General features: G+C 45.0%; 1 protein-coding gene across 1 annotated transcript in view; it reads right to left on the minus strand.

Annotated features, from left to right (window-relative positions):
- The window catches only part of WHRN (whirlin), a 165,174-nt gene extending 140,288 nt beyond the window's left edge, over positions 1-24,886 (minus strand). The window contains exons 1-2 of the mRNA XM_066580713.1: positions 24,265-24,886; positions 22,710-23,725 (exon numbers count right to left, since the gene is read on the minus strand). Of these exons, the coding sequence (XP_066436810.1) occupies positions 22,710-23,615 (906 nt within the window). The 5' untranslated portion in view covers positions 23,616-23,725; positions 24,265-24,886. The remainder of the gene's footprint in view (positions 1-22,709; positions 23,726-24,264) is intronic.
- Between the last annotated feature and the right edge of the window lie 335 nt (positions 24,887-25,221).

Consider the following 25,221-nt stretch of genomic DNA (forward strand, 5'->3'; position numbering starts at 1 on the left):
TTATCATATTTCCCCTGTTCTGCCAGCCCTGACCACCTGCCTGATTCCCTTACTGAACCTTATGCTGCCTACCATGACCTTGGCTAAATCTCTGTGCAAATCCTTAGGTACAGTGCCTTGGTCTTATGTTACATCAGCTGCCCCATAACTGACTACTTCTGTGAGTAACGGCCTGCAATCAAGATCAGATACCCAATTGTTGGGGTGAAAGGAAGAAAACTGGGGTAACCGAGGTGCTGCCTTCAGATTTAGCCCAAAGGAACCACTTTGTGGCAAAGCAGATGCATTCGTCGTTCAATTTCTGCATGCAGTAGACCGAACGACAGATCGGAAAGTGTAAACAGGCAGTCATCTACGAACGACCACCTGCTTACTGTGAATGATCCCTGATCCGCTATACCTCCATTCACTGAGCAATGCTCGTTTCTGCATAAAAGGACAGAAACAATTACCACTGGGACAAACTGCGTCCAACGGGTCATTCCGTGTAAAGGGGCACTTCTTCCTACGCTATGTTCTGTTGCGAGCATGCTACAATAGTGATTATCTGTATTCCTAAACTGTGCTCTATTGTCATGAAGTTATAATTACCCGTGCCTTCATTTATAATCTTCTTTTCCATTATTTTGCTGTCTCTCATGGTGGGACTGGCCCATCGGAGTACCACAATATCCTCATTGGGGCCCAAGTTCTAACACAATAATTAGTCCTGTATAATAATATAGATCCAAAATAATTTGCATCTAATGACTTTTTTTTACGGTTTTGTTCACAAATAATCCATATAATTGATTAATTATGTGAGCCGTGTGTGCAGAATGATAACTAAAGCATTTATAATGCAATTAACAGTAGACGTGCATAAGGGCGCTCAGAATCATTTTCTCCCGTGAGCCCAAGATACAGTAGCGTGTGACGAAAATATATCAGTGTGACTGTCACTTCTGAAAGCACCAGGACCACGGGAAGTTTATTGTAGTTTATTATTTTCCAACAGGGGGGCGCTTGAAGGTTGTCAGAAGAACCTTTTAACGACTATGGGCTTGTAATGGCAGTCAGTAGTCGTTGACTCCTTCACACATCAGTGACACCTGAATAGCTCCGAAATAGCTGAGTAGAGTATTAAAAGACTTCACGGAAGATGACTCAATGAGTCAGCGGGAGGACTTCTTTACTTTTTAAAATTATTTTAGGGTACATGCACTTTAAAGCTGCTATTTAAACTGTAGGAAGGTGCGCCAAAGCCGAGAGGTCTAAGAAACTGATGTTAGATGGAATTTCATAGCTTAATACTGCGAAAAAAGGAGCAAGTAATTAAATGGTGAATTGGGATTTGGCAACTCTTAGTGATCTACACTATCCTACCAAAAGTATTGGGAAACCCTATCAGTAGAATGGATCATGTCATTAGCATGTCACGTGTCCTAAATAGAGATGAGCGAGCATACTCGCTAAGGGCAATTACTCGAGCGAGCATTGTCCGTAGCGAGTACCTGCCAACTCGGAAGAAAAGATTCGGGTACCGGCGCGGGTGAGCAATGAGTTGTGGTAGTGAGCAGGGGGGAGCGGGGGGGGGGGGGGAGAGAGCAAGAGAGAGATCTCCCCTCTGTTCTTCCCTGCTCTCCCCCGCCATTCCCCGCACTCCGCCGGCACCCGAATCTTTTCTTCCAGGTACTCGCTAAGGACAATGCTCGCTCGAGTAATTGCCCTTAGCGAGTATGATCGCTCATCTCTAGTCCTAAACCATGTTACATAAGATACAGACCCTTGGAGGTGTCAGCTATAGTTTTTGATAGGAGCTGCATGCTTTGGACATAGCTGCACACAAGCCGTTCATCATGAAGCGCAATGCATCGGCCCATTTACAGTGGTGCAAGGAGTGTAGTCATTGGACAGTTGTGCAATGGAAGAACGTTCTATGGAGTGAAGAATCACGCAACTCCATCTTCATATCAGATGAATGTACCTCGGTGTAGAGGAGCCCAAAGAACGACTTTTGCCCGAGTGTGTTGTGCCAACAGTTAAGTACAGTGGAGGTCCTGTTATGGTCTGGGGATGTTTTACGTGACATGGTCTTGGTCCATGTTGTAGTGACAAGAACCATGAACACAGAGGTGTACCATTTACATTCTAGACAATAATATGCTACCAACAATGTGGCAATACTCTGGGCATAGTCAGCAATACTTCCAACAAGGCAACATGCCTTATCACAAACTGAACGCTGTTTTATTTTGGTTTGAAGATATGGATGTTCCATGATTAGACTGGCTGCACAGAGTCCCAACCTGAACCCTACTGAACATCTTGGGGATGAATGGGAATGTCGGGTCAGGAAATATGAAAACCGTCCATCTTCTTTGAGAGAACTTACCAGAAGTTTGCAGGATGAATAAAGGGAAATACCAGTTGAAGTGTATCAGATGTTAGTAGAAAGTAGGCCACGGAGAGTATCCAATGTCATTAATACCAAAGGAGGCCCCACAATGTATTAACATAGTAAATTTATACTGCTTTTGATTCTTGCTGAGATGTCCAATTACTTTTGGTAGGATAGTGTACATTAGTGGCCAGAGATATCGCTGACATCCAAGTAAAGTTTGGCAATGATATGGACATATCTGGGCCACGTCTCCAGCACAATAATGTTTTAGTAATGTCTTGATTATGTCTGAGAGGCTAGGCGCTGGTAGGATCAGAATGCAGTTAAAGTTGACAGGGAAATCAGGATTTTGTCACTACCAATAAACTTCGGAAGGGAGACATAAATATGCTTTCTTCCACTATAATTCTAAGCATGACCGTATATTGGCTGAAGACAAGTGTGCGCAGCTGGTTTATACACAAAGCTTATCACAGGAGTCTCCTTCTACAGATCGCCTCAGTAATTTCATTACAGCGAAGACAACAGTGACAGATGTAAGTATTGCCAAGACCTAGCAAATACATAACATTAGGCTATGCTGCTCTACCCTAGACATAAAATAAAGCAACTGGCAACTTTTCTTTACTGCAGGGCCCCCAATTCATGTTAAAGGAATAGATACTACCTGTATGGAACCTGGGACCTCCTGCACTCCAGTCAGTAGCTCTCACTACTGAACCATCCAGTCTGTGGACAGTCCCCCTGCATGACTCTCAGCCCAGTTATCTACCTCCTGCCTCTTGGTCCTGACCCCACCTCTGTTTCCTGATTAGGCTCATTATAAAAGCCTAAACCCTGCCACTACACTAGCACGTGATTATTGTGCGCCAAGCCTTAATTAAGCTTCAGCTCTACCTGCTCCTCTGAAATTTTACCGAGACCTTCTGATACCAACCCCTGGCTTCCCTTCTAACTACGCTACACACCTTATCCACCTACACTGCAACTGAGACCTCCCGTTGCTGACCCCTGGCTTCCCTTCTGACTACTTTCTGGACATGCATGGTAACTACATCCATGGCTCTATACCAAACCCAGCATCAGAATACACTATACTATCATTGGCGTGTATCCTCTCACAATAGCGCTTGAACCTTATCCAAGCCTTGGGGTCCACTTCAGGCCCACTTCAAGCTCGCTTGACTCCTCTTGGTCTCCACACTCTTTCCCATTTCATCTGTGAACTCCTCTGATCTGAGAACTGAACTAAACAGGAAGTGAAGGGTCTGATATTATCTCCCCTTTCAGAAGCTTCTAGCACCTTTCAGATCAAACCCTCCTCAGCTAACCCAGGCTCAGGTAAACACAGGGGGGCTGATCCATAGCAGGGTATTTCCTAGTTACTAAGGCCAGGCAGAAATACTGAAGATAGAGACAAATGATCATATACAATATAATCAAATACTGTACATATGGTGCCACAGTCTCCCTGAGAAGTTATTAACCAGTAGTTCCAGTACTAGGTCAATACACTAGGCATGAATTCAAACTAGCATTGAACATTCCTCGATCCACATTGTCCCATGTATGCTGGGAAAACATTCCATCCACAGTGGACAGTGCAGTGGCCGCCCACAGGTGCTTAAAGGGTTTGTCCGAGTTGTAAGAACTCTGTTTAATCCCTTCCCTATGCATAAAAATAAGAAAATGGTGATATATTCACCTCTTCCCACTCCATCTGCGTCCAACTATGGTGCTCGGTCCCGGCTCCAGTCTCTGTTGACAGTTGCAGTCCCGCCCGGTTTATGGGATGTCACAGGGGCTGCAGCCAATAACAGAGCTAAGCAATCAATCACTGAGTTCTTACAACTCTAACAACCCCTTTAATTATCACAACCAGACATGCTTTCCTAGAATTGTCTGAGGGAACAGACAAGAGACTCTGGCAGAAATTGCATCCATATTCAATGCAGGAGGCCCCAAACACATAAGCTGCAGGTCAGTGTTCTTTAGCTGCCATGGGATATTGGAGCAGAAGACCCACCAGATGCCTCTGTTAACATCATAATACTGGACACAGCACTTTATTTGGGCTCGTAAGGTGGCTAACTGGACCCTAGAGGACTTGCAACATGTGGTGTGGCCTTATGAGTCACAGTACCAATTGTTTCAGGCCACTAGTAGGGTTGATATGGCGCAGACCACACCATTGACCAGTATTTACTATGTTTCACTTATTTGTAACCATTTGCAGTACTTCTTGGACTTAATATACCCCTACAATGATGAGATATTCTAGCAGGAAAATGCATTGTGGTGTCAGGCCCAAGTTGTCCAAAATTGGTTCGAGAAGCATTCTGAAGAGTTCCTATGAATGATGTAGCCTGCATGTTCACTTGACATGAGCCCAATCAAGCATTTATGGGATTTGGTGGAGAGGTCCATTCGCACCCGAGCTCTTCCACCTACAAATACCACAAAACTCTAAGAGGCTATCCAGATGGCTCAACATCCCTCTGGATATCTTCTGTCCACTTGTGCAATTGATACCACATTGAGTTGCTGCACTTCACCAGGCTATAGTGGGTCTTACATAATGTTGGTTCCTGTCCCATGACTTTTGGCATGTCAGTTTAAACTTAGAACCTGTTATTTCAATCAGGGGAATGGGACCTCTGAAGAGGTTGAGGATTATGTGCATCAGTCACAACCCCCAACAGAGCCTATAATCATCGACACATGTCACAGAAAGGTTGGCTGCACCATTGCTTTGGGACTAATGACTACTAAAGGCCCCTTTAGACCCAATGATCCTCGCTCAAAATTTGCTCAAAGCCATCTTCTGAGCGACAATCGTTGGGTCTAAATGCACGGACATCGTGCAGTTTTCGTGCATGATTCATTCCTCGCTCAATTCTAGAAAACTCTTATCAGCAGTGCAGGCTGTTATCACAGTCGGCAGCGCCGATAAGATTCTTATAGCCTGTGTCCCGCTGGAGTTCACAGTGGGACGTGAGCTTATGCAAAACAGCTGTATTGTGCGCTGAGAGATAGTGGCGGTGTCACCCTCCGCCTGCATAGCTAATGAGCTACTATAGACTATGCAAAGATGATCGCTCTAAACTGTCACTCAAACTATCGTTTGAGCGATTTTTGAGCGATCATCTATCAGTGTAAATGGGGTCTAAGTAATTATATCCAGGACTGTCTTGGGGATGTGTTTTGGCCCTTGTCTTACACACAATCTTCAATGTTGCCAAACCTGTTGAAAAGTCACCTGAGAGTACCAACCAGTGCTTAAATGGAGGTTTAGTTTTGATACATTGTTGGACCCTACTCCGCTTCGTATAGAATCTAATTTCTCTGTCTCAGGCATACATATAAATATGCTGGGAAATTTAGAAGAAAAGTAACCTCAGTGCCATTCTGACTCTACTATCCTCCAAAGAATATTTCTGCTCACATCTCTCAGACGCTATGTACCAGACAACCAGAGGAGTTTTGCCAATGCATACATACAGCAAATGACTAATGTTAGGCCCTGGACTCCTGCAGACAACCTTTGTGCTACAGGATTGCGCTGCGGCCTTGGATTTGTTTTTGAATGCAGGTAAATATCATGTTATAACAATGAACATAAAAATATATTCTAAATGAAAGCCAAACATTCACTTCTATAGGAAATGTCTGCTGCTGCTTTCCTCTATATATAACGATACCGGATGGCCACAAGAAGACAGAACCTGACTTCACCTATAGCAGTCATCTTTCCTTGACACTAACAATGTCTGCATGTCCTTAGATACCCCCAAGATTTACAGTAATGCCAAATTATGTAACACCCAGACAGTCAACTCATAATATGAAGCATGCATCAATACTAATAGGTAAAGAAATGCAAAGATAGAAACTCGCTAATAAATTACAGGAACAGAACGGTGATGGTAATCACATGATGGCACAAATGGTTGATGGAAATGGTAGTCAGATAATGGAGCAGATGGATGATGGTGAACAGATGATAACAACTGAGAATAACTGTCCCTAAGTCGTTTCCTAATCTATCACTGACCCTAACACCAGGCATCACTGTCCCTGAGATATCCCTAATGGAAACCCTATATGAAATACTGACCCTGACGAACAATGAGAGGGTAGTAAGACCTAGAGACAAGAGAACCAGACTGAGCAGTACTGAATTAGGAAGCAAGAAAAGACCAATATAAACAAGGTAAGAGCAAATGATAAACTATAAGACAAGCAAGGAGTGAACTAGAAATAACCACATGATTAAAACTAATAGTACTGACATGAATCCAGACTAAACTGAGAACAAGATACTAGAAGCATACAAGAAGTACTGGGATTAAAGTGCACAAGGCTTACGCTATAACTGGCAATGCATTGCAGAAGCCAGGAATATTTAAAGAGAGGCTGACAAATCAGAAATTTCTCCCTGAGGGAGCCTGCCTGCTGACCCATCCTAAGGTATCTACTGTAGGACAGTTGCAAAGCAACTGCTCCAACAACAAAGCAGTATATAGAAGATGGCAGTACAGCAGGAGGATGGACAGTTATAGCAGCTGACATGGCTTCCTCAATATATATGCACCCTGAAAAAAACAGAACTATATTCCATTTTATACGTAAAGTTGTAGTATTATCCGAGCAAACTATGGCGTCTTTATCATTTCAGCTTCTGCAGCTTTTCCCAAGCAGCGATGAAAACAAGTATTCGAACATATGCTAAAGGAATGGTGCAGATGATCGTACTGAAAAAAAGTCTAAAATTGGGAACAGGCAAGGTGAGGGTGGCGGAATATGAACATCTGCTTTATTATAATGCTTTATAATGTGTCACCCTTAATTAGGTGTTCAGTCAATTTTATAATGTCTTATCTTTGATAAGTTGTACGAGCCCAGTGATTATTAAAATTACTTGGCATTGTGCCCAGATATAAAGCAGGTTTTGGGATTAATAGAACATATTTTAATTAATACCGTGTTTCCCTATTTGCTGCTGTCATGTAAAGCTTAAATGTATTATTTCTCCTATAATAAGGCTCCTGGGAAAAAGATAAAAGTGTGTGTAATATGCAATAGCTGCATAAAAGTTTAAATCATTGTATATTATAATACTCACTAGCAAATGTGGTGCCGATATTCAAAAAAGGGGTCAAAACTGAACCTGGAAACTACAGGCCGGTAAGTCTTACTTCTATTGTGGGTAAAATGCTTGAAGGGTTTCTAAGAGATGTTATCCTGGAGGACCTCAAGGATAATGGCCATATAACTCGTATCAGCGGGTTTATAAGAGATCGCTCCTGTCAAACCAAGCTGATCGCTTCTACAAGGAGGTAAGTTCTAGGCTAGACCGCAGGGAGACACTGGATCTTGTGTACCTGGACTTTTCCAAAGTGTTTGATACTGCGCCCCGTAAAGGATGGATATATAAAAGAGAATGCTTGGTCTGGGCGAGAGTGTGTAAGTGGGTAAGTAACTGGCTCAATGTAAAGCAGAGGGGGGGTTATAAATGGTACATACTTGGATTGGGTCACCATTACTAGTGGTGCCACATGGGGCAGTATTGGGGGAGTTACTAGTGGGTACCACAAGGGTCGGTTTGGGGCCCTATTCTTTTTAATATATTTATTAATGACCTGGTAGAAGGATTGTGCAGTAAAATAGCAAAATATGCAGATGATACAAATCTTTGTAAAGTAATTAACACAAGAGAGGGCAGAATGCAGTTGTAAATGGATCTTGAAAGGTTGGGGCAGAAAAGTGGCACATTAGATTTAACACTGATAAATGTAAGGTTCTGCACATGGGCAGGAAATACATGTCATCATTACACACTAAATGGGAAACCACTGGGAACACTGACATGGAAAAGGACTTGGGGAGTTTAGTTAACTGTAAGCTTAACTGAAGCAACCAGTATCAGGCAGCTGCTGCCAAGGCAAATAGGATCATAGGGAGCATCAGAAGAAGTCTAGGGGCGCATGATGAGAACATTGTTCTTCCTCTTTACAGGTCACTGGTCAGATCACGCATGGAATATTGTGGACAGTTTTGGGCACCGGTACTCAAGAGGGACATATCAGAGCTTGAGCAGGATCAAAGGCAAGTTACTAAATTACTATATTACGCAGAGAGTTTATCAAAACTGGGGTTATTTCGTTTAGAAAAAAAGACAGCTGAGGGGTGACCTAATAACTATGTATAAATATATCGGGGACACTATAGAGATTTCTCCCATTATCTGTTTATACCCAGGACTGTGACTGTAACAAGTGGGCGCTCTCTACACCTAGAGGAAAGAAGGTTTCTACATCGACATAGAAGGGGGTTCTTTACTGTAAGAGCAGTAAGCCTATGGAACTTTCTACCTGAGGGCGTGGTGATGGCGAACTCACTAAAAGAGTACAAAAGGGGCCTGAATGCCTTTCTTGGGCAATACAATATTACATATTATAGTCCCTGATTCCTTCAGAAGGGTCGGTGATCCAGGGATTATTCTGATTGCCAGATTGGAGTCGGGAAATGATTTTTTTCCCCCTAAAATGGTGAAAAGTGGCTTCTACCTCACTGAGTTTTTTCCTTCCTCTGAATCACCATGGTGGGTGAACTAGATGAACATATGTCTTTTTTTAACCTAACATACTATGTTACTATGCTAAGAGGACAATGGCAGCTTGTAGTATTAGGGTGCTCTGTGAGATTCTCCTTATGTATAACTGATAGTCTACAGTATGAGATTTTAAATTATATTTGTCATCTTAGGCTTCATGCACGAGTCCTTAAAGGGGTTGTCCCGAGGCAGCAAGTGGGTCTATACACTTCTGCATGGCCATAATAATGCACTTTGTAATGTACATTGTGCATTAATTATGAGCCATACAGAAGTTATAAAAAGTTTTATACTTACCTGCTCCGTTGCTGGCGTCCTCGTCTCCATGGTGCCGACTAATTTTCGCCCTCCGATGGCCAAATTAGCCGCGCTTGCGCAGTCCAAGTCTTCTCCTCTTCTCTATGGGGCTCCGTGTAGCTCCGTGTAGCTCCGCCCCGTCACGTGCCGATTCCAGCCAATCAGGAGGCTGGAATCGGCAATGGACCGCACAGAAGCCCTGCGGTCCATGAAGACAGAGGATCCCGGCGGCCATCTTCAGCAGGTGAGTATGAAGACGCCGGACCGCCGGGATTCAGGTAAGCGCTGTGCGGGTGGTTTTTTTAACCCCTGCATCGGGGTTGTCTCGCGCCGAACGGGGGGGGGGGGTTAAAAAAAAAAAAAAAACCGTTTCGGCGCGGGACATCTCCTTTAAGGCGGCACATGAAACCTCCTGTGACTTACTCTGTCGAGTCCTGTATGTCAGAGGTCTTCAACCCTAGAAGCAAAAAGTCCTCTCTATGCTTCTGTATATAATTTGCGCCATGTAGAGTTACAGTAAGGCCCCTTACACTCCTATAGGTGTCTTTTAACAGATAAAATATGGGAATCATAAATGAAAAGTAGTTAAGACTGGGTTCTCATATATCCCATATTTCAGTTGTGTTTGGACAGTGTTTTAATGCCAGAGCCGGACACAACTGATGTCATCATCGTGCACTTTGATCATCGGACTGACGTCAATAGTCCGACCTAAAAACGCTCTATTCAATGTTTTTCTGTCCAGTGCAGGAAGGCATCCGGCATGAAAATTTATGTGGCAGATGCCATGAAGTGTTTCATAGAAGTTTATGGTATTCTTCTGGCATGTCACTATACTTTTGGTGGAAAAGAAATGTTGAACTGCTGGAGCCTGGCCTGAGTTAAAAGGGTTGTCTGGTTGGCTGTAGTAAAATAACAATCTGAGCAGTACTTACCTTTTCACTGCAACGGGATCCAGCGCAGCAGCCCCGCTGTGGTCCCGGCTTTTGTTGTGACAGCTGACATCACAGGAAGTCAAGTGCCATTAGGCTGCAGCGCTTTGTTGCCGAACTCCTGGTATCATGGCGCTTAGGATGTCAATGCTAGGAGAACAGCATATGATGCTGCAGCCTCTGATTGGCTGCAGAGGTCACTTGACTTCCTGTGACGTCAGCTGTCACAACAAACAATGGGACCACAGCGGGACTGCAGCACTAGATCCCGGCGGCGGCAGAGAGGTAAGTACTGCTGTTATTTTATTATATGGAGCCGTATTAAAGGGACATCGTCTGGTAATCGGACAACCCTTTTAGAAAGTATTGCCTACGGTGATTAATACATTTTTTTATTTCCAAGAGTTCACCTTCAAAATATCACTTGTGATTTTCACTTTAAAGAGTACCTGTCATGACGTAATATGTTATGGGGCTCTAAAGTGAGGGACTACGGAGTCTGGGCACCCAAGTGCCCCGTTCCTAGGCGGTGTCTCTGGGAAGTTGGCGCATACACAGCGTGACTCTTTTCAGATAGCTCAGTGCGCATGCTCTCCCATAGAGATGAATGGGAAGGTGTGTACACAGAGCCGTCTGAAGAGTAACACTGTGTGCATGCCAACTTCACAGAGACATAGTGCAGTTAGGGGATACCCGGTGAGTATTAAACACTGCTCCCCGGCATCTCCATTCCCTCCACTCTTGAGCCCCAGAATGTAGTTTATACAGCTGAGAGGTGATGACAGTTTCTTTTTAAGGCTCCAGCTATGTGACACATGATACCCACTTTAAAACGGATTGTCTCATGAAATGAAGTTATCCCTTATCCACAAGATAACTAGCTGATCATTAGAATGCTGGTCAGGAGAATGGGTGTCTATAGTGACCCTAAATAACATAGTAACATAGGGAGTAATACCTAATAAAAAACCTATGTCCATCTAGGTCAGCCTATTAGAAAAAAACTTTTTGACAGTGAGGGTGGTCAATGAGTGGAACAGGTTGCCATGGGAGGTGGTGAGTTCTCCTTCAATGGAAGTATTCAAAAAAATCAATCTGAGATGATTTAGTCAATCCTGCATTAAGCAGAGGGTTGGACCCGATGACCCTGGAGGTCTTCCATTCTATGATTCTATTACCCCCCAGTGTTGATCCAGAGGAAGTAAAAAAGAAAAAGAAAAGATAGAAGACAATTTTTCTCATAGTTACATAGTTCATAAGGCTGAATGAAGACAATGTCCATCTAGTCCAGCCTGTCTAGCCTCCTGTTTTGTTGATCCAGAGGAAGGCAAAAAACCCCAAGAGCAGAAGCCAATTAGCCCTTTTGGGGAAATAATTCCTTCCCGACTCCCTAATGGCAATCAGACTGTTCCCTGGATCAACCCCTAATAGTTCCTACCTGCCTGTATACCCGGATTAACAAATAACCTTAGATTTATAGCCTATAATATCCTTCCTCTCCAGAAAGACATCAAGTCCCCTTTTAAACTCCTCTAAGGATTTTGCCATCACTACGTCCTTAGGCAGAGAGTTCCATCTTAGGGGAAAAAAATTCCTTCCCAATTCCAATCAGAATAATCCCTGGATCACCGACCCTTCTGAAGTAATTAGTGACTATAACATGTAATATTGTATCGCTCAAGAAAGACATCCAGGTCGAAGCCAATGAATGGAGCAATGGTCACACACATGCACCACTTTCTGTCGATGGGATCTCCGGAAATAGCCGAGTACAATTGAGTTGACAAGATTAAAGTTCCCTGACTTATTCTGAGTCGCAGGCCAATGAAATCTAACTCGAACAGGAACAGCTTTGCGATGGATGACTCCCACCACCCGCATAGTGTATGGTTACACAGTATACAAATAATCATACTACATACTAAGTATCGGATGGTATGGTGCACAAATTGTAGTGCTATTTGTTGTTCATAAAGCTACATAAAGCTGACAACCCACAGAGGCCAGTCATCTCAGGTGTGGGAACCCTTACTGAAGGGATCTCAGAATGGCTAGAAGGTGTCGTCAAACTACTGGTGAGAAACACAATCAGCTTCTTATAAGACACCATGGACGTACTGAACAAATTATCAACCATAGGCCCCCTCCCTGATGGTACCATCTTGGCCACCATGGATGTGGAATCCTTATATTCCAACATGCCACATGAAAATAGACTGACCGCCTGCTAGGCACACCTTGAGGCCAATGGGGTCACCTCTGAATCAGGGTTACATCTCACGAGATTTATCCTCACATACAAGTATTTCTCCTTTGGCAAAGAGATATTCCTGCAACGCACTGGAACTGCCATGGGCAGTAAAATGTCACCGCAATATACCAACCTTTTCATGGCAAAACTGGAGAGTGACTTTCGGGCCTCCTGCTCCAGCAAGCCATTGGCCTACTTCCACTACATGATGAATGTAGACAGAAAGGAACATCTATAACAACTTAAAAGGACATTTTTAAATCAGGGCTACCATCCCACCTCAGTTTATGACCAAATCACCAGAGCTACCAGGATACCCAGAAATGAACTACTCCAATACACAGAAATATATACATGCCTCTTTGGATCTATTTCATTTAAACCTCAAGCAGAACCCTAAGAGGTTTGAAAGCTCGCTATAACATCATGTATTTTTGTTAGCCATTAAAAGGTATCCTATCTACAATCTTACTTGGATTCTTTTGCCGGGAACAATCACAATATATTGTTCATATAACAATTCCATAGACTTTCCCAAATAACAATGTTATACAATATTACCACTAGCATACACTGACAAATAATGTATTGTGTAGTGCCTAAGTCACAATACCAAAGTACAAAAGATCACCATACATTGTTCAAATAATACCAATATACAGTGACCAAATAACAGTTCCATACATGTAATACAATACATCCTGAATGCGTCAGCCAGGCTCATCTTCCTGTCCAGCCGCTACCCGGACGCCTCTGCCCTGTGCCGGTCACTGCACTGGCTGCCCGTTAAATACAGAATTCAATTTAAACTCACTACCCTCATCCACAAAGCCCTCCACAGCACTGCCCCACCCTACATTGACTCCCTCATCTCAATCCACCACTCAGCCTAGGCCTTCTGCTCTGCTAACAAAATCAGACAGAGTGCCCCTTTAATTCAAACCACTCATTCCCGCCTCCAAGACTTCTCCAGAGCACCATCAGTCCTCTGGAACGCGCTACCCAAAAGTATCCGGGTAATCCCTGACACACAAAACTTGGTGTGCCCTAAAATGCACCTCTTCAGGGAAGCATACCATATCTCCTAAACCAAACCCCTCTGTACCCTGCCTGATAACATGCTCCCTGTCCTACTGACTGCAATCCCTGCTAGCCACCATCAACCGCCCGCTGCAGTCACACCGATTCAGCCGCCTGTACGCCGCCTGATAACATGCTCCCTGACCTACTGACTGCAATCCTTGCTAGCCACCATCAACTGCCGTTGCAATCATACCGATTCTGCCATCACACGGATAAATGTCTGACCACTATCTATGTGTGTAGCATCCCTCACTCTCCACCTCGCCATACCGTGCACATCTCCAGCCCCTTTACCTTCTGTATCACCCCATTACTTGTAGTATGTAAGCTCGTTGGAGCAGGACCCTCACCCCTATTGTTTCCATCAATTGATTACTATGTAACCGTGGTCCTGTAATTTTTGCAATTTTGTCTTTCTGTATTCCCCCTATCTATCTAAGCATTGCGGAATATGTTGGCGCTATACAAATAAAGATTATTATTAATTGGGTGGTCCAGAACCATTGGCCATTCGGCCATTCTTTCTTTTGATGACCTGTCTTCAGGATAGGTCATCAATAGATGATTCGCAAGGGCCTGCCACTTGGGATCAGCTGATTCCCGGCACTGCTGTCAGTATGTACAGCGCACGAGGCAAATCACACCATCCGTACTGCAGTGATCTGGATTAGTAGTGCAGGGGGAACTGCTTTTGAATTCGACGGGAGCTGTGCCTATACTACCAACCTGGTTTGCTGCAGTATGGATGGCGCAATCTACTTCCGGCACTGTCCATACTGACAGCGATGCCGGGAATCAGCTGATGAATAGAGATCTCAAACAGTGGATTCCTGTCGATCACCTGTTGGGGAAAAGTGAGAAAAAGTACCAGGACAATCCCTTTAACTATCATAGTAGTCACAAGTGTCAAGTGCCAGGTCTTCTATGTCACCCATTCAGCAGGGGCAGCTGATACACATCACGTGTGGCTGCACATGTCACATATCCCAGAGGCCAGCCCTGGTCATAAATAATGCATTATCATTAATAGTCTAAAATAAATTGGGTATTCGTTCCCAATGGAGTGTCTGTTTTATCTGGTGTTTATGCGACACAAAGTTGCTTACCAGTCTGGACCATAGTCATCGTGGCATTTGAGGAATTGTATTACATCTGGAAATGTTTGCTTTAATGTCCTCGTGTTCCCTTGTTTGTTATTATACTGGTACTTTATTCCATATGGAGACATTCACGTATCTTGATAATGGTGCAGCAAGGCTCTGGCTTTTTAAACAAATCGTTCTAAGAAATGTTCCTAGAAATGCTTCTATGGAGATGTCTATCCCCGTAACATTGTGATTGTTGTTGTAACATATGGTGTTTCCTGCCATGTTTTTCCCCATTGAAGATAATTGGGTAGAAAGCGCAACAAAGTATGCCATAAAAACTGTGCCGCTTGGTAATTGCTATGTGTTATTAGTTTTTTTTATATATCCCAATCACTGTAAAGTCTTTTCACTTAATACATTAAACTAGATCAGCCAATGACTCATTCAGGTATGGCAGTAGGTTGGAGGCAGTCACTATGTATAGTACTGACGAAACAGTTTCTAGGCACCAAACAGAACCTAGACTGTGTGTCAAGAGCAACATATGTAGATACATTGAATGGCCATTTTATTAGCGGCAACTGTCCTTTTACGATTCAAAATTAGAGACGAGACTCTGGAGTGCAGCATAAAATCAAGTGACAAGTTTTCTGTGGATCAGTTTCAGTATGAAGTCATAACAGAGTAAGAGAATCCATCCAAAATTTGAGCAACTTCCAACAAGGCATGGGTCCTGGTGCATCTTGTCTCCACTGGAACTATGAGTGGAGATGTGGGTTTGTCCAGCTTGAGTTGTAGGGAACGCCCACAACCCCCGATTGGCTAACTTGATGGCGGCAAAAGTCAGCGCAGAGAGCGGCCCCGGATACCTTGACGACGGCTCAGACCCTTCGGGGGATGGGGAGACACAGAGTGGGTCGAGGTAAGCTCCTGTGCGTGTCAACGGCGCTCCCTTCTTCCCTGCCTGCTCTGCCACTGTGAGTGTCCCCACCGAGCAACCATTGTCACATGCTGGTACTTTTCCACGCCAGCTGCTGCCATCCCACACTGCCAGTGCCCCTACTGCTGAGGACAACAGCGCTATTTTCCTGCAGTGCCTTCGCCAGCTGCCGCCTGCTCCCATCCCATGCTGTCAGTGCCGCCACCGCCGCCAACAACTGCGCTAAGACAGAGAACTGGGCCACCTTCTGGGGTGCAGGGACGGCATGACATATTGCAGGGAGGCCAGCGGTAACAGAGTTACAGCTGGGGGCACTGCAGGGAGCCTGGCAGTGAAGCGGCTTGCAGCTGAGAAAGGAGGGCATCGGGGGAGCTAACATGCCTGAAGGACAACAGCAGAAAAAGGAGTCCAGCGCACAGTCGAGACAAAAGCCTTGGCGTACGCTATACCTCCCACAGCACAATCCCAGGTCTCCACCCATTTTTCTAGTGGAGACAAGATGCACCAGTACCCGAGGCATGGTTAACGGTGCTAAACTAGCCAGAGCCAGGATTTCATTGCCAACTTTGTGGGGGTTACTTGTGCAACGGTGTGGAGAGTATACAGAGAATGGCATAAAACATCGAAGGAAAGGGGATTCCGAACGTGTAAACAGCTCATGGATAAAAAAGACTGGAGAAGGATGTCAGGAATCATTGCGACTAACAGACAGTATATGGTCAAGTAAATCGCAGCCAAATACAACACTGGTGCTTTAACTAACGTGTCCAAACAAACAACTCGTCCTTCCATAGCACAGATGGGCTTTAACAGCAGATGAACAGTACAAGTGCCACTGCTGAAAGAAACAGAAAGGTCAGACTCCAGTAGGCAAAAATTGTATCACATCGCCTGATCAGATGAATCCAAATTTCTATTGCACTGTGCTGATGGGAGGTTAGAATTTGGCACAAGCAACATGAATTGATGACCCCTTCCTAGGCAAAACATATCAGCGCCTCCATCTCTTGTAGCAACCAAGAGAAGCTTCCTGTCCGCAGGGGGCCAATATTCCTGCAGAACAATCACTTAGTGGGATCTATGTCATGACAAACTGCTGCGGTTCTGATGATGAAAGGTGGTCCAACGCACTACTTGAGGATTGTAATAAATTGGCCATTCGGTGTAAATTTTAGTTTAAAATATTCCATAGAAGGAGTCGATAACTTATCTCCAGGCACTAGCGACAATAAGGCATTGAGCAAACCTAATAATAGCTAGAAACCTAACAATTAGACAAAAGCTGTCCTGAGAACCCTTTTTGTGCCGATGTGGTCTTACAAAGTATGTGCCAGTCACTACCCGCATAAATCCTTGCCAGTTATGTCTTTTCTTCAGCTTTGGCAGCTTTTTAGTTCTGCAATAATTTGGGCTCTGCTTTTATCAGTGGCTCCAGGATAGCGGCATTGTCTACCTAATGTATTGTACTCACCCAATATATTGTACTCATACTCAGCTTATTCGGGATGGCCATTGTATATTAGCACAAACAGCACAAGTGCAGCAAAAGTTCAGTGCTATGAGTACAGGAAAAGAATCAGTATTAATAAGGGGAATCCTAGAGTTCCTCTGTAGGGACCTGCGGGTATATAGGGCAGCCTTAGGCCTTCCTCGAAATACCTCCTTGAAATTCTGCACTTGTCATCCTAAATTAACTAGTCAAGTCACTGACACACATTTCGTGAACATTATGCTAGTAAGGGCCCTTTGACATGGGGCGACCTGTTGGGTGCAGATGCCCGACAGGTCGTCCAAGCAACAATGTACCTGTGCTTAAAGCACAGGTACAAGGCCGCCTGCACATGTGAGGATTTGCATTGCGGAATCCGGAAAGGGCGTCCGCCTCCGGATTCCACAGCTAATACCTTCCATAGCATGCTATGGAAAAGTGATTCTTCCTGCACACGAGCGGAAACCAATTGCGGTTTCAGCTCGCAGAGGAAAAATCCCAGCATGCTCCATTTTGCGCGGATTCCGCATGGACGGCTTCCATTGAAGTTAATGGAAGCCGTCCGATCTGCAGCCCTTCTGCAATTGACATTGCAGAAAGGTCACGGATTCCGCATCATCGCCTAGCAAAAAAAACAGGCATTCGGGGGAAAAAAAACTGCACTGCGCATGTACCATCTGTAGTACAGATGAAGAAAAAGAAAGCAAGTACATGCAGACGCCGCTGCTGCCAGGGCCGGATTCCACATGCAGAATACCACCCGCCCGTGTGCAGGCGGCCTTGCACAGGAACCATCATCGCTTAGTGATTAGAGGTGGATTGGCCCGCAGAAATCTGAACCATCTGTCGGCCCTAAGGGACCTTTCACATGGGGACGGAACATGCTAAAAAACGCACCGCAAGCCGTGGAAAATTCTGCACAAATATCCACAGGATTTTGATGCGGAATTAAAAAATTGCTTAAAAACCTGCCTGCAATTCTGCATCAAAATCCACAGTTAGACTTGCGGATTTTGGTGTGGAATTCCGCAGCTGTGGATTTGCAGGCGTCCTGCAGTGTATAATTCCCCAACCAGCAACTGTTCTTTAGATAAGCTGAAAAAAAATGACTAGTGGGCAAATTATCGCTAGTCGCTCTATTGGTGGTCAGGATTACAAAGAACAACTGTTACTTACATTGGCTCTTTCGAGCAACTATAACTGCCCAGTGTAATCTCTTGCAGGCATTGGTAATTAAATCGACCAGATTAAATTAGGACATCTATTAAATATCTGAAAGCTGGTGTGCTCAGCGACCGGCAGCCTAAACAATGCTAACTATATGACCTTTGTAACATGTGTGCGCCATTTTTACAGTATTTTTCTGTCCGTAAGATGCAGTATTCCGCAAAAAAAAAATCTTCTAGTCCAGAGTCAGGGGGATCTGACAATTTCTGAGCCCCCTGACTGCTTCCTTTTTGGATTTGGACATCATATAGTGTCCTGTCCTGTTACATAAGAAGCACAGTTTTTAAGTATTGAATATTATTTCATTGTTGAAAGTTATGACACCCATAGAACAGATGATACAACAGCATCCATGCTGAGAATCGTATTCTGCACACATGCTTAGGCTTGTAAAGGTATCATTTACATATACATTATACATCTACAAATGTTTTGTCATGTTGTGCAGCAAATTGCATCTCAGCTGTCACATTAAAATGCAGATATTAATGAAATACACTCTATTATCAGAAAACATCCCTCCCCCAGAAGGAGTTGTCGGAATGGAATTACACTTTCCCGGTGTGATAATTTAGAACGTTGAAATTAAGTGATTATAATATCAGAGCAAAATGATAATTTAATGCAGAAAACTGACCCCTTGAAGGAGGCTCTAGTAACCTGTTGTACCGCCTGCATGGAGACCTTAGTACCTTGTTGTACCGCCTCTAGCTTGGATTCAAGATGTAATACGGGAAGGCATGGAGGCTCTAGTACCCTGTTGGGCCGCCTCTAGCTTGGATACAATATGTGATACAGGTGGGCATGGAGGCTCTAGTACCCTGTTGTACCGCCTTAACCTTGGATACAAGATATAATATGGGGGGGCATGGAGGCTCTAGTACCCTATTGTATTGTCTCTAGCTAGGATGTAAGGTGTGATATGGGTGGGCATGGAGGCTCTAGTACCCTGTTGGGCCGCCTCTAGGTAGGATGTAAGATGTGATATGGGTGGGCATGGGGGCTCTAGTACCCTGTTGTACCGCCTCTAGCTTGGATACAAGATGTGATATAGGTAGGCATGGAGGCTCTAGTACCCAGTTGTATCACCTCTAGCTAGGATGTAAGATGTGATACGGGTGGGCATGGAGGCTCTAGTAGCCTGTTGTATCGCCTCTAGCTTGGATGTAAGATGTGATATGGGTGGGTATGGAGGCTCTAGTACCCGGTTGGGTGGCCTCTAGCTTGGATGTAAGATGAGATACAGGTGGACATGGAGGTATATGGGTTCCTTATAGTATCTTGCATAATATTGCTCTGCATTTATTGTAACTGAGGTTCTAGACCATGCAAACTATCTGGTGCTCAAGTAGGCCACAGAAGTGTGACAATGTTGTGGAAACATTCCTCTGACCTCCTTGTGTGTGCGCCGAGCATTATCCTTTTGGAAAATGCCCCTTGGAAGCAGCCATGAGAGACATCACATGTGGCTGCAGGATGTCCTGAACATATCATTGAGCTGTCGTTGTACCACTACTAGGGATGACTGCCTATTGTATGTGATGGACCCCCAGACTATAACACCAGCAGTGGGGGAAGGATTGAGGCGCTCACCCTTAGGTCTCCAGACACAAACACGGCCGCCATTAGTTCCCAAAATAAACCTAGATTCGTTGCTGAAGACAAACCAGTTTCACTCCGTAATAGTCCAGTTTAGTTGTTCACCACATCATTGCAAATGTAGGCAGTACATGTAATGGCTGCCATGAGACCCAATGTCCTTCAACCAAGCACCTATAAATGGTTCCAACAGACATAGGGACTGTAACGATGGTGCCACTTGTTTCTAGATGGTGGACAACAAAACAGTTGAAGCCTCTCATGCTTGTGGGACAATCTCATCTACTGATGGTCTGTTGAGGGCCTCCTGAGTCCGGTCAACTTGGGTGCCCTCACACATCCACTGGTCTCAACACCTGCTAACAGTCTGGTTAGAACAGCCGGTGGGGGACATTTCGTCAATACAACCATCCAGCTTCTCAGATTCCAATAAGGTGCTCCTCTCAGACTCTGGTACCAGGGTGAAATCTTTTCTCTGTGTTGTAGAGGCGTCTAGTTGTCAACAAGCTCTACACAAGCGGAAGAAGAGGTCACTACACACAAGGAGCCTCTAAGACCCTTTTATAGGCCAAGGGGGGAACCACTTTTAGTGCCTCAGGTGGCAAGACCGTTCATCTAATCACCACAACTCTGATCATTTGTATATCTGACTGAGATGTAACTGCATGCAGAGTTTTGCAGCACATTGACAACTTCTTCTAGGGGCGCGATATTTTTTGACAAAGAGTATATATAAAGTTTTATTGATATGGGTAGAGTTTTACCAGATTGTACTGTTATAGACATAAACTCTCTATGTTTACTTGTTTTGTAAGGGGGTAATGCTATTGTGTTCCCCCTTACTAATAGATTGGCATTCTGCGTTCAAGCCCATCCCCTCCAGTCAGGAAAGGGAACAGGAATGATGAGGAGCCATGCTAGCAGCAGTCTTAAGAGCGCCGATAGGCTTGTTCCCCTCTGCAGGCCAGAGCCACGGCCAGGATAGGGAGTCAGAGAACAGGCGCTGTAGACGTCATGATGGAGCCACTGGTTGGCGCCTTTTTGGCTGAGCCTTATAGAGGGTGAAGAGACTAAGGTCTCCGCCCCCTTAGGTGATGTACCAGAGACGCATCACCGCTGCGAAGACCAGTCCCATGATAGGGGAATAGTGAGGGCTTAGTCCCAGCCCCTCTCCCATACTTCCATACTTTTGGCACCACACGGGTCTGTGCTGCATCATAAACACAGAGAGCAGCAGTGAGAGACTCGTTGAGAGAGGTCAGTTCAGCAGCAGAGCGTGGCGGACAGACACAGCAGATCATTGGGGTAGCTATTTCAGGGGCAACAGAGCGGCGCTGTCCCCATGCTATGGTTGTAGCAGCACTAGAGACCACCAGAGGAGTCCCTGATGACCAGAGGGGCAAAGATGCCGCACCAACGACAAACCACGTGGAAGGAAATGTAGCCTCCCTTCCCTCAGGGGAATTGATGCCCAAAAAAGATGACAGCACCATGGACCTTAAATTGATTAAGGTTGCATGAATAACGTAAGACGGGTTAGTGTGCGCACACTACATAGACTATGACCTATAGATGTAACTAGGGGAGGATCTCCCCAAAGGGACTGTGATGTAAGGTTGATGATGCCGTGTTTAGAGTTACCGGTTATTTAGTGAGAGACACTGTATATAGTAAATCAATGAGCCAAGTTATGTAATGATGTAAAGTGTACTGTGAGAGGGGACAAGGCAGTTTGGGGTTATATACCATTGAGAGATGTGAGGTGGAAATGTACGAGAGATGTCTTTTCGCACCTATGGTACATGAGTCTGCAGTGACGTAGAGGTCTGAAGTTTAGGATTAGAGATGAGCGAGCGTACTCGGAAAAGCACTACTCGCTCGAGTAATTTGCTTTATCCGAGTATCGCTGTGCTTGTCCCTGAAGATTCGGGTGCCGGCACGGAGCGGGGAGCTGCAGGGGAGAGCGGGGAGGAACGGAGGGGAGATCTTTCTCTCCCTCTCTCCCGCCCGCTCTCCCCTGCTTCCCGCTGCGACTCACCTGTCAGCCGCAGCGGCACCCGAATCTTCAGGGACGAGCACAGCGATACTCGGATAAAGCCAATTACTCGAGCGAGTAGTGCTTTTCCGAGTACGCTCGCTCATCTCTATTTAGGATATACTTTAGCACCTACGGTGCGTTAGCCACGAGGTAGTCATGGCGCAGACTTTGGAGAGATAGTACGGAGTACAACGTTTTAGTATGGCGTATTACTACTAAAATGTGAGTCACCGGATGTTACAAAGTCCCGCCGAAGAGCTCCTTATGTGTCCTGCACATGGTGGCCAGAGACGCTGAAGGAAAATGAAGGAGATGTACCTGGCACTTATGGTGCATGGATTCCGCATGCCGCGGAATGTATGATACAGAGACATGTTATTATTGTGTGACTTCTTCCGGTTAAATTATGAAATGTTAGAAGTACCCATACCCTACTATGGAGCAAAAGTATTATTAACAGTTCGTTAAGAAAAAGTTTATTTTTTTATAAAAAATTGTGCCGCCTCTGCCACTGTTGGTCATCGTCGCGCCATCCCGAACCTGTGTCACACCACCACCCGCGGACTGGTTACAATTTTGTAGAGCATGTGATCTCAGCTTACTGCCTTCTACGGTACCTGACGCAGCAGAGACCTGCACATTAATCTGTCTGGCAGCACTCTTCGCTTACAGGGTTGACAGCTTGACAGACATACTTCTAGCTTAAATAAGTCAATGAAACTGGAGTTTTGTCTACATATGTGATAAATAGATAACAGTACCTTACCTTAACCGCCTCGCTGTGGGTGACTCTGTCAAGCGATCGCCCATTTGCTTTTAAAATCTGGTCCCCAACTCTCAGTCCTTCAGCTTCTGCCAAAGAACCGGGTTCAACCAGTGACACATAAATACCAATTCCATGTTCCACGCCACCACGAATGCTAAAGCCAAGTCCTTCTTGGTTTTTGCTCCGCTTAAGTATAACTTGTCGAACCTCGGACCTGGTGCCAGCAGTAGTGTTGCCTTGATGACTACAACCTGTTGTTGCCCCAGGATATGACGCTCCGGCTACTAAACTAGGACCAAGTGATTGATTACTAGAGGCAGGAGCTGTCCCTGGTACTGACGGGCTAAAAACAGGAACTGTCCCTTGTCTTGAATTACTAAGAGAAGGAGCGGTTACTGTTACCGGAATACTAAAGACGGGTTTTGTGCCTGGTAACAGTGAAGTCAAGACATTAGCCGTCCCTGAAATTGTGGTGCTATTTGCCGAAACTCCATCGCATAAAATTCCACTGAATCCGGGGGATCCTGGACTCAAGTCCTTTATGTACAACCCTTCTGATGTATACTGGTCGAATAGTAGTTGGTCCGACCGTGGGATAACAAGACGTAGCATGGGGAAAAGTTGCCTTTGGTCTTGGGGGCGCAATATAAGGCGCAGTGTTCTCACCAGGTCAAACACATTTCTTCGAGAATGGTAAAGTCTCAAACAGTGCAAAAGCTGTTCCCGCTCCGGGTCACTTAGCAGTCGGTTCAGAGCTCCATGCAGTCGACGGACATTTGAGGAGAGGACACGTCCGATGTCCCCTGAGCATATTGAGCCCGATGATGAAGAATGGATGGACCCTGTCAGAGATTGGTGTATGGAGCCCCTTGGCGAGGGGTGAAGAGTACCTGTCTCTGAATTCATTGCCCAATGGCTGCAGATAATATCATAGTATCGTTCATGTGGGCAACTTTAATGGTCCCATGAGGCACTTCTGTCTGCCAGACCTTCTGTGCAGTGTTCTTCACACGGACCTGTGAAGAAGAAAAAACATCTTGATCTCCTCTTGGGCTCTTACATGCCGTCAGCCAATTTTTTCCCTCTTCAAGCTATTTGTAATCTCCAACGCTTTCTAGGATTCAACCCTCTTTGCCCTTCTAGACTTCATATTTGCAGTTTCTAACATCAAGGTCCCTGGCATCTTATGGGCTAGTGTTTTCTCCATTCTCTCTTACGGACGAGCTCTCTTGGAAGACTCGGTCGTTCACAGTGTTTTAAGTCTCTGCTTCTGCTTCATTCGGTGTCTTCCCTCCCCCTCCCCGTCTTCTCTATTTCTCAAGGTGATTCTCTGGGTCTGCTGCCCTCCTCCCTATCTAACGTTCTCTGCCAGCCACAACAAATACCGGGGACCTTTGCAACAAGCATTAAATCCCTCTTCTAGGATTTCTGGCTCTATGATCGGTTGTAGTTCTAATTTCATAAAGTCTATTTTCAATATCCCCTCTGCATTTTCTTACAAGTAGTACATAAAATTCTTCGTCCCATTCCGCCCCTCGGGCTCTGTTGGACTCACCTGGTTTCTCGTTCTGCAAAACACATCTCTCGGTCGCTTAGATCTCTCCACGTCTTCTTGTCATCCTTTCACAGTCTAACAGGTGTCATTCCATACCTCTCAGATACAGGTGATGAAGATCAGACGCGGCAGATGTCTCTCCCCATCTGTCCTATTGCTCAGGTCACTCTTTTTGGTTCCGACTCTCTCTTTCCTATGGAGACCGGTCTCAGCAGTCTCTAGGTAGATGATAAAGTCTTGCATGTAAGGTGTTTGTGGTCTTCGTTTTGGAAGCAGAGGCTTTCGCTACTCCGTTTCCTGTGATTCTATTGCTTCGTGAAATTTCTCGTTTATGGAAAAAAAAAATGTCTCTTCCTCACTTTTAACGGCTCGTTATGACATAAGACGGGTATATTTCCAACGACGGCACTGTTTTCTATATTGTTAGCATACTCTCCAACTTGGACTAAATAGCTTTTACCCTTTCCGATGATTTGATAGAAGCACTCGGATGAATTCTGGGAATTGCCTGCTTTTCCCTAGTTTGCATCTCCCTCCGCAGATAGACTTGCCTCCATCGGCCACTCTCCCCGCTCTCTCAGGTAGTTATCTCACTGTTCCCCTTGTCCCTGACTGTCACAGGTGTCTCTCAGTGAATCTCTTGGTCTCTCCCGGATCTGACGTCCCTCATTAATGTCAGCGTTGCCTGGAGACTGAGAAGACAACACTAATATGCACAGAGCTTAACCCTGCACTGCCAGACGGCTGTGCATCAATCTTGTGAGTCTAATACTTCAAACTTAACCCTTTGTGGCAAGTAAGCCTGAAATGCCAGCTGCTGCTGAGCCTGGTGACATCTTTATTGTGCTCAGCACTATGGTCAGTCCCTGACGGCAGGTGCTTGTAATAACACATAAGCTGACACATATATAATATTACTACATATGATATATGAACAATAGTGAACTTAACTTATTT

The sequence above is a fragment of the Eleutherodactylus coqui genome, chromosome 10 (genome assembly GCF_035609145.1).
Source record: "Eleutherodactylus coqui strain aEleCoq1 chromosome 10, aEleCoq1.hap1, whole genome shotgun sequence".
NCBI classification, from domain to species: Eukaryota; Metazoa; Chordata; class Amphibia; order Anura; family Eleutherodactylidae; genus Eleutherodactylus; species Eleutherodactylus coqui.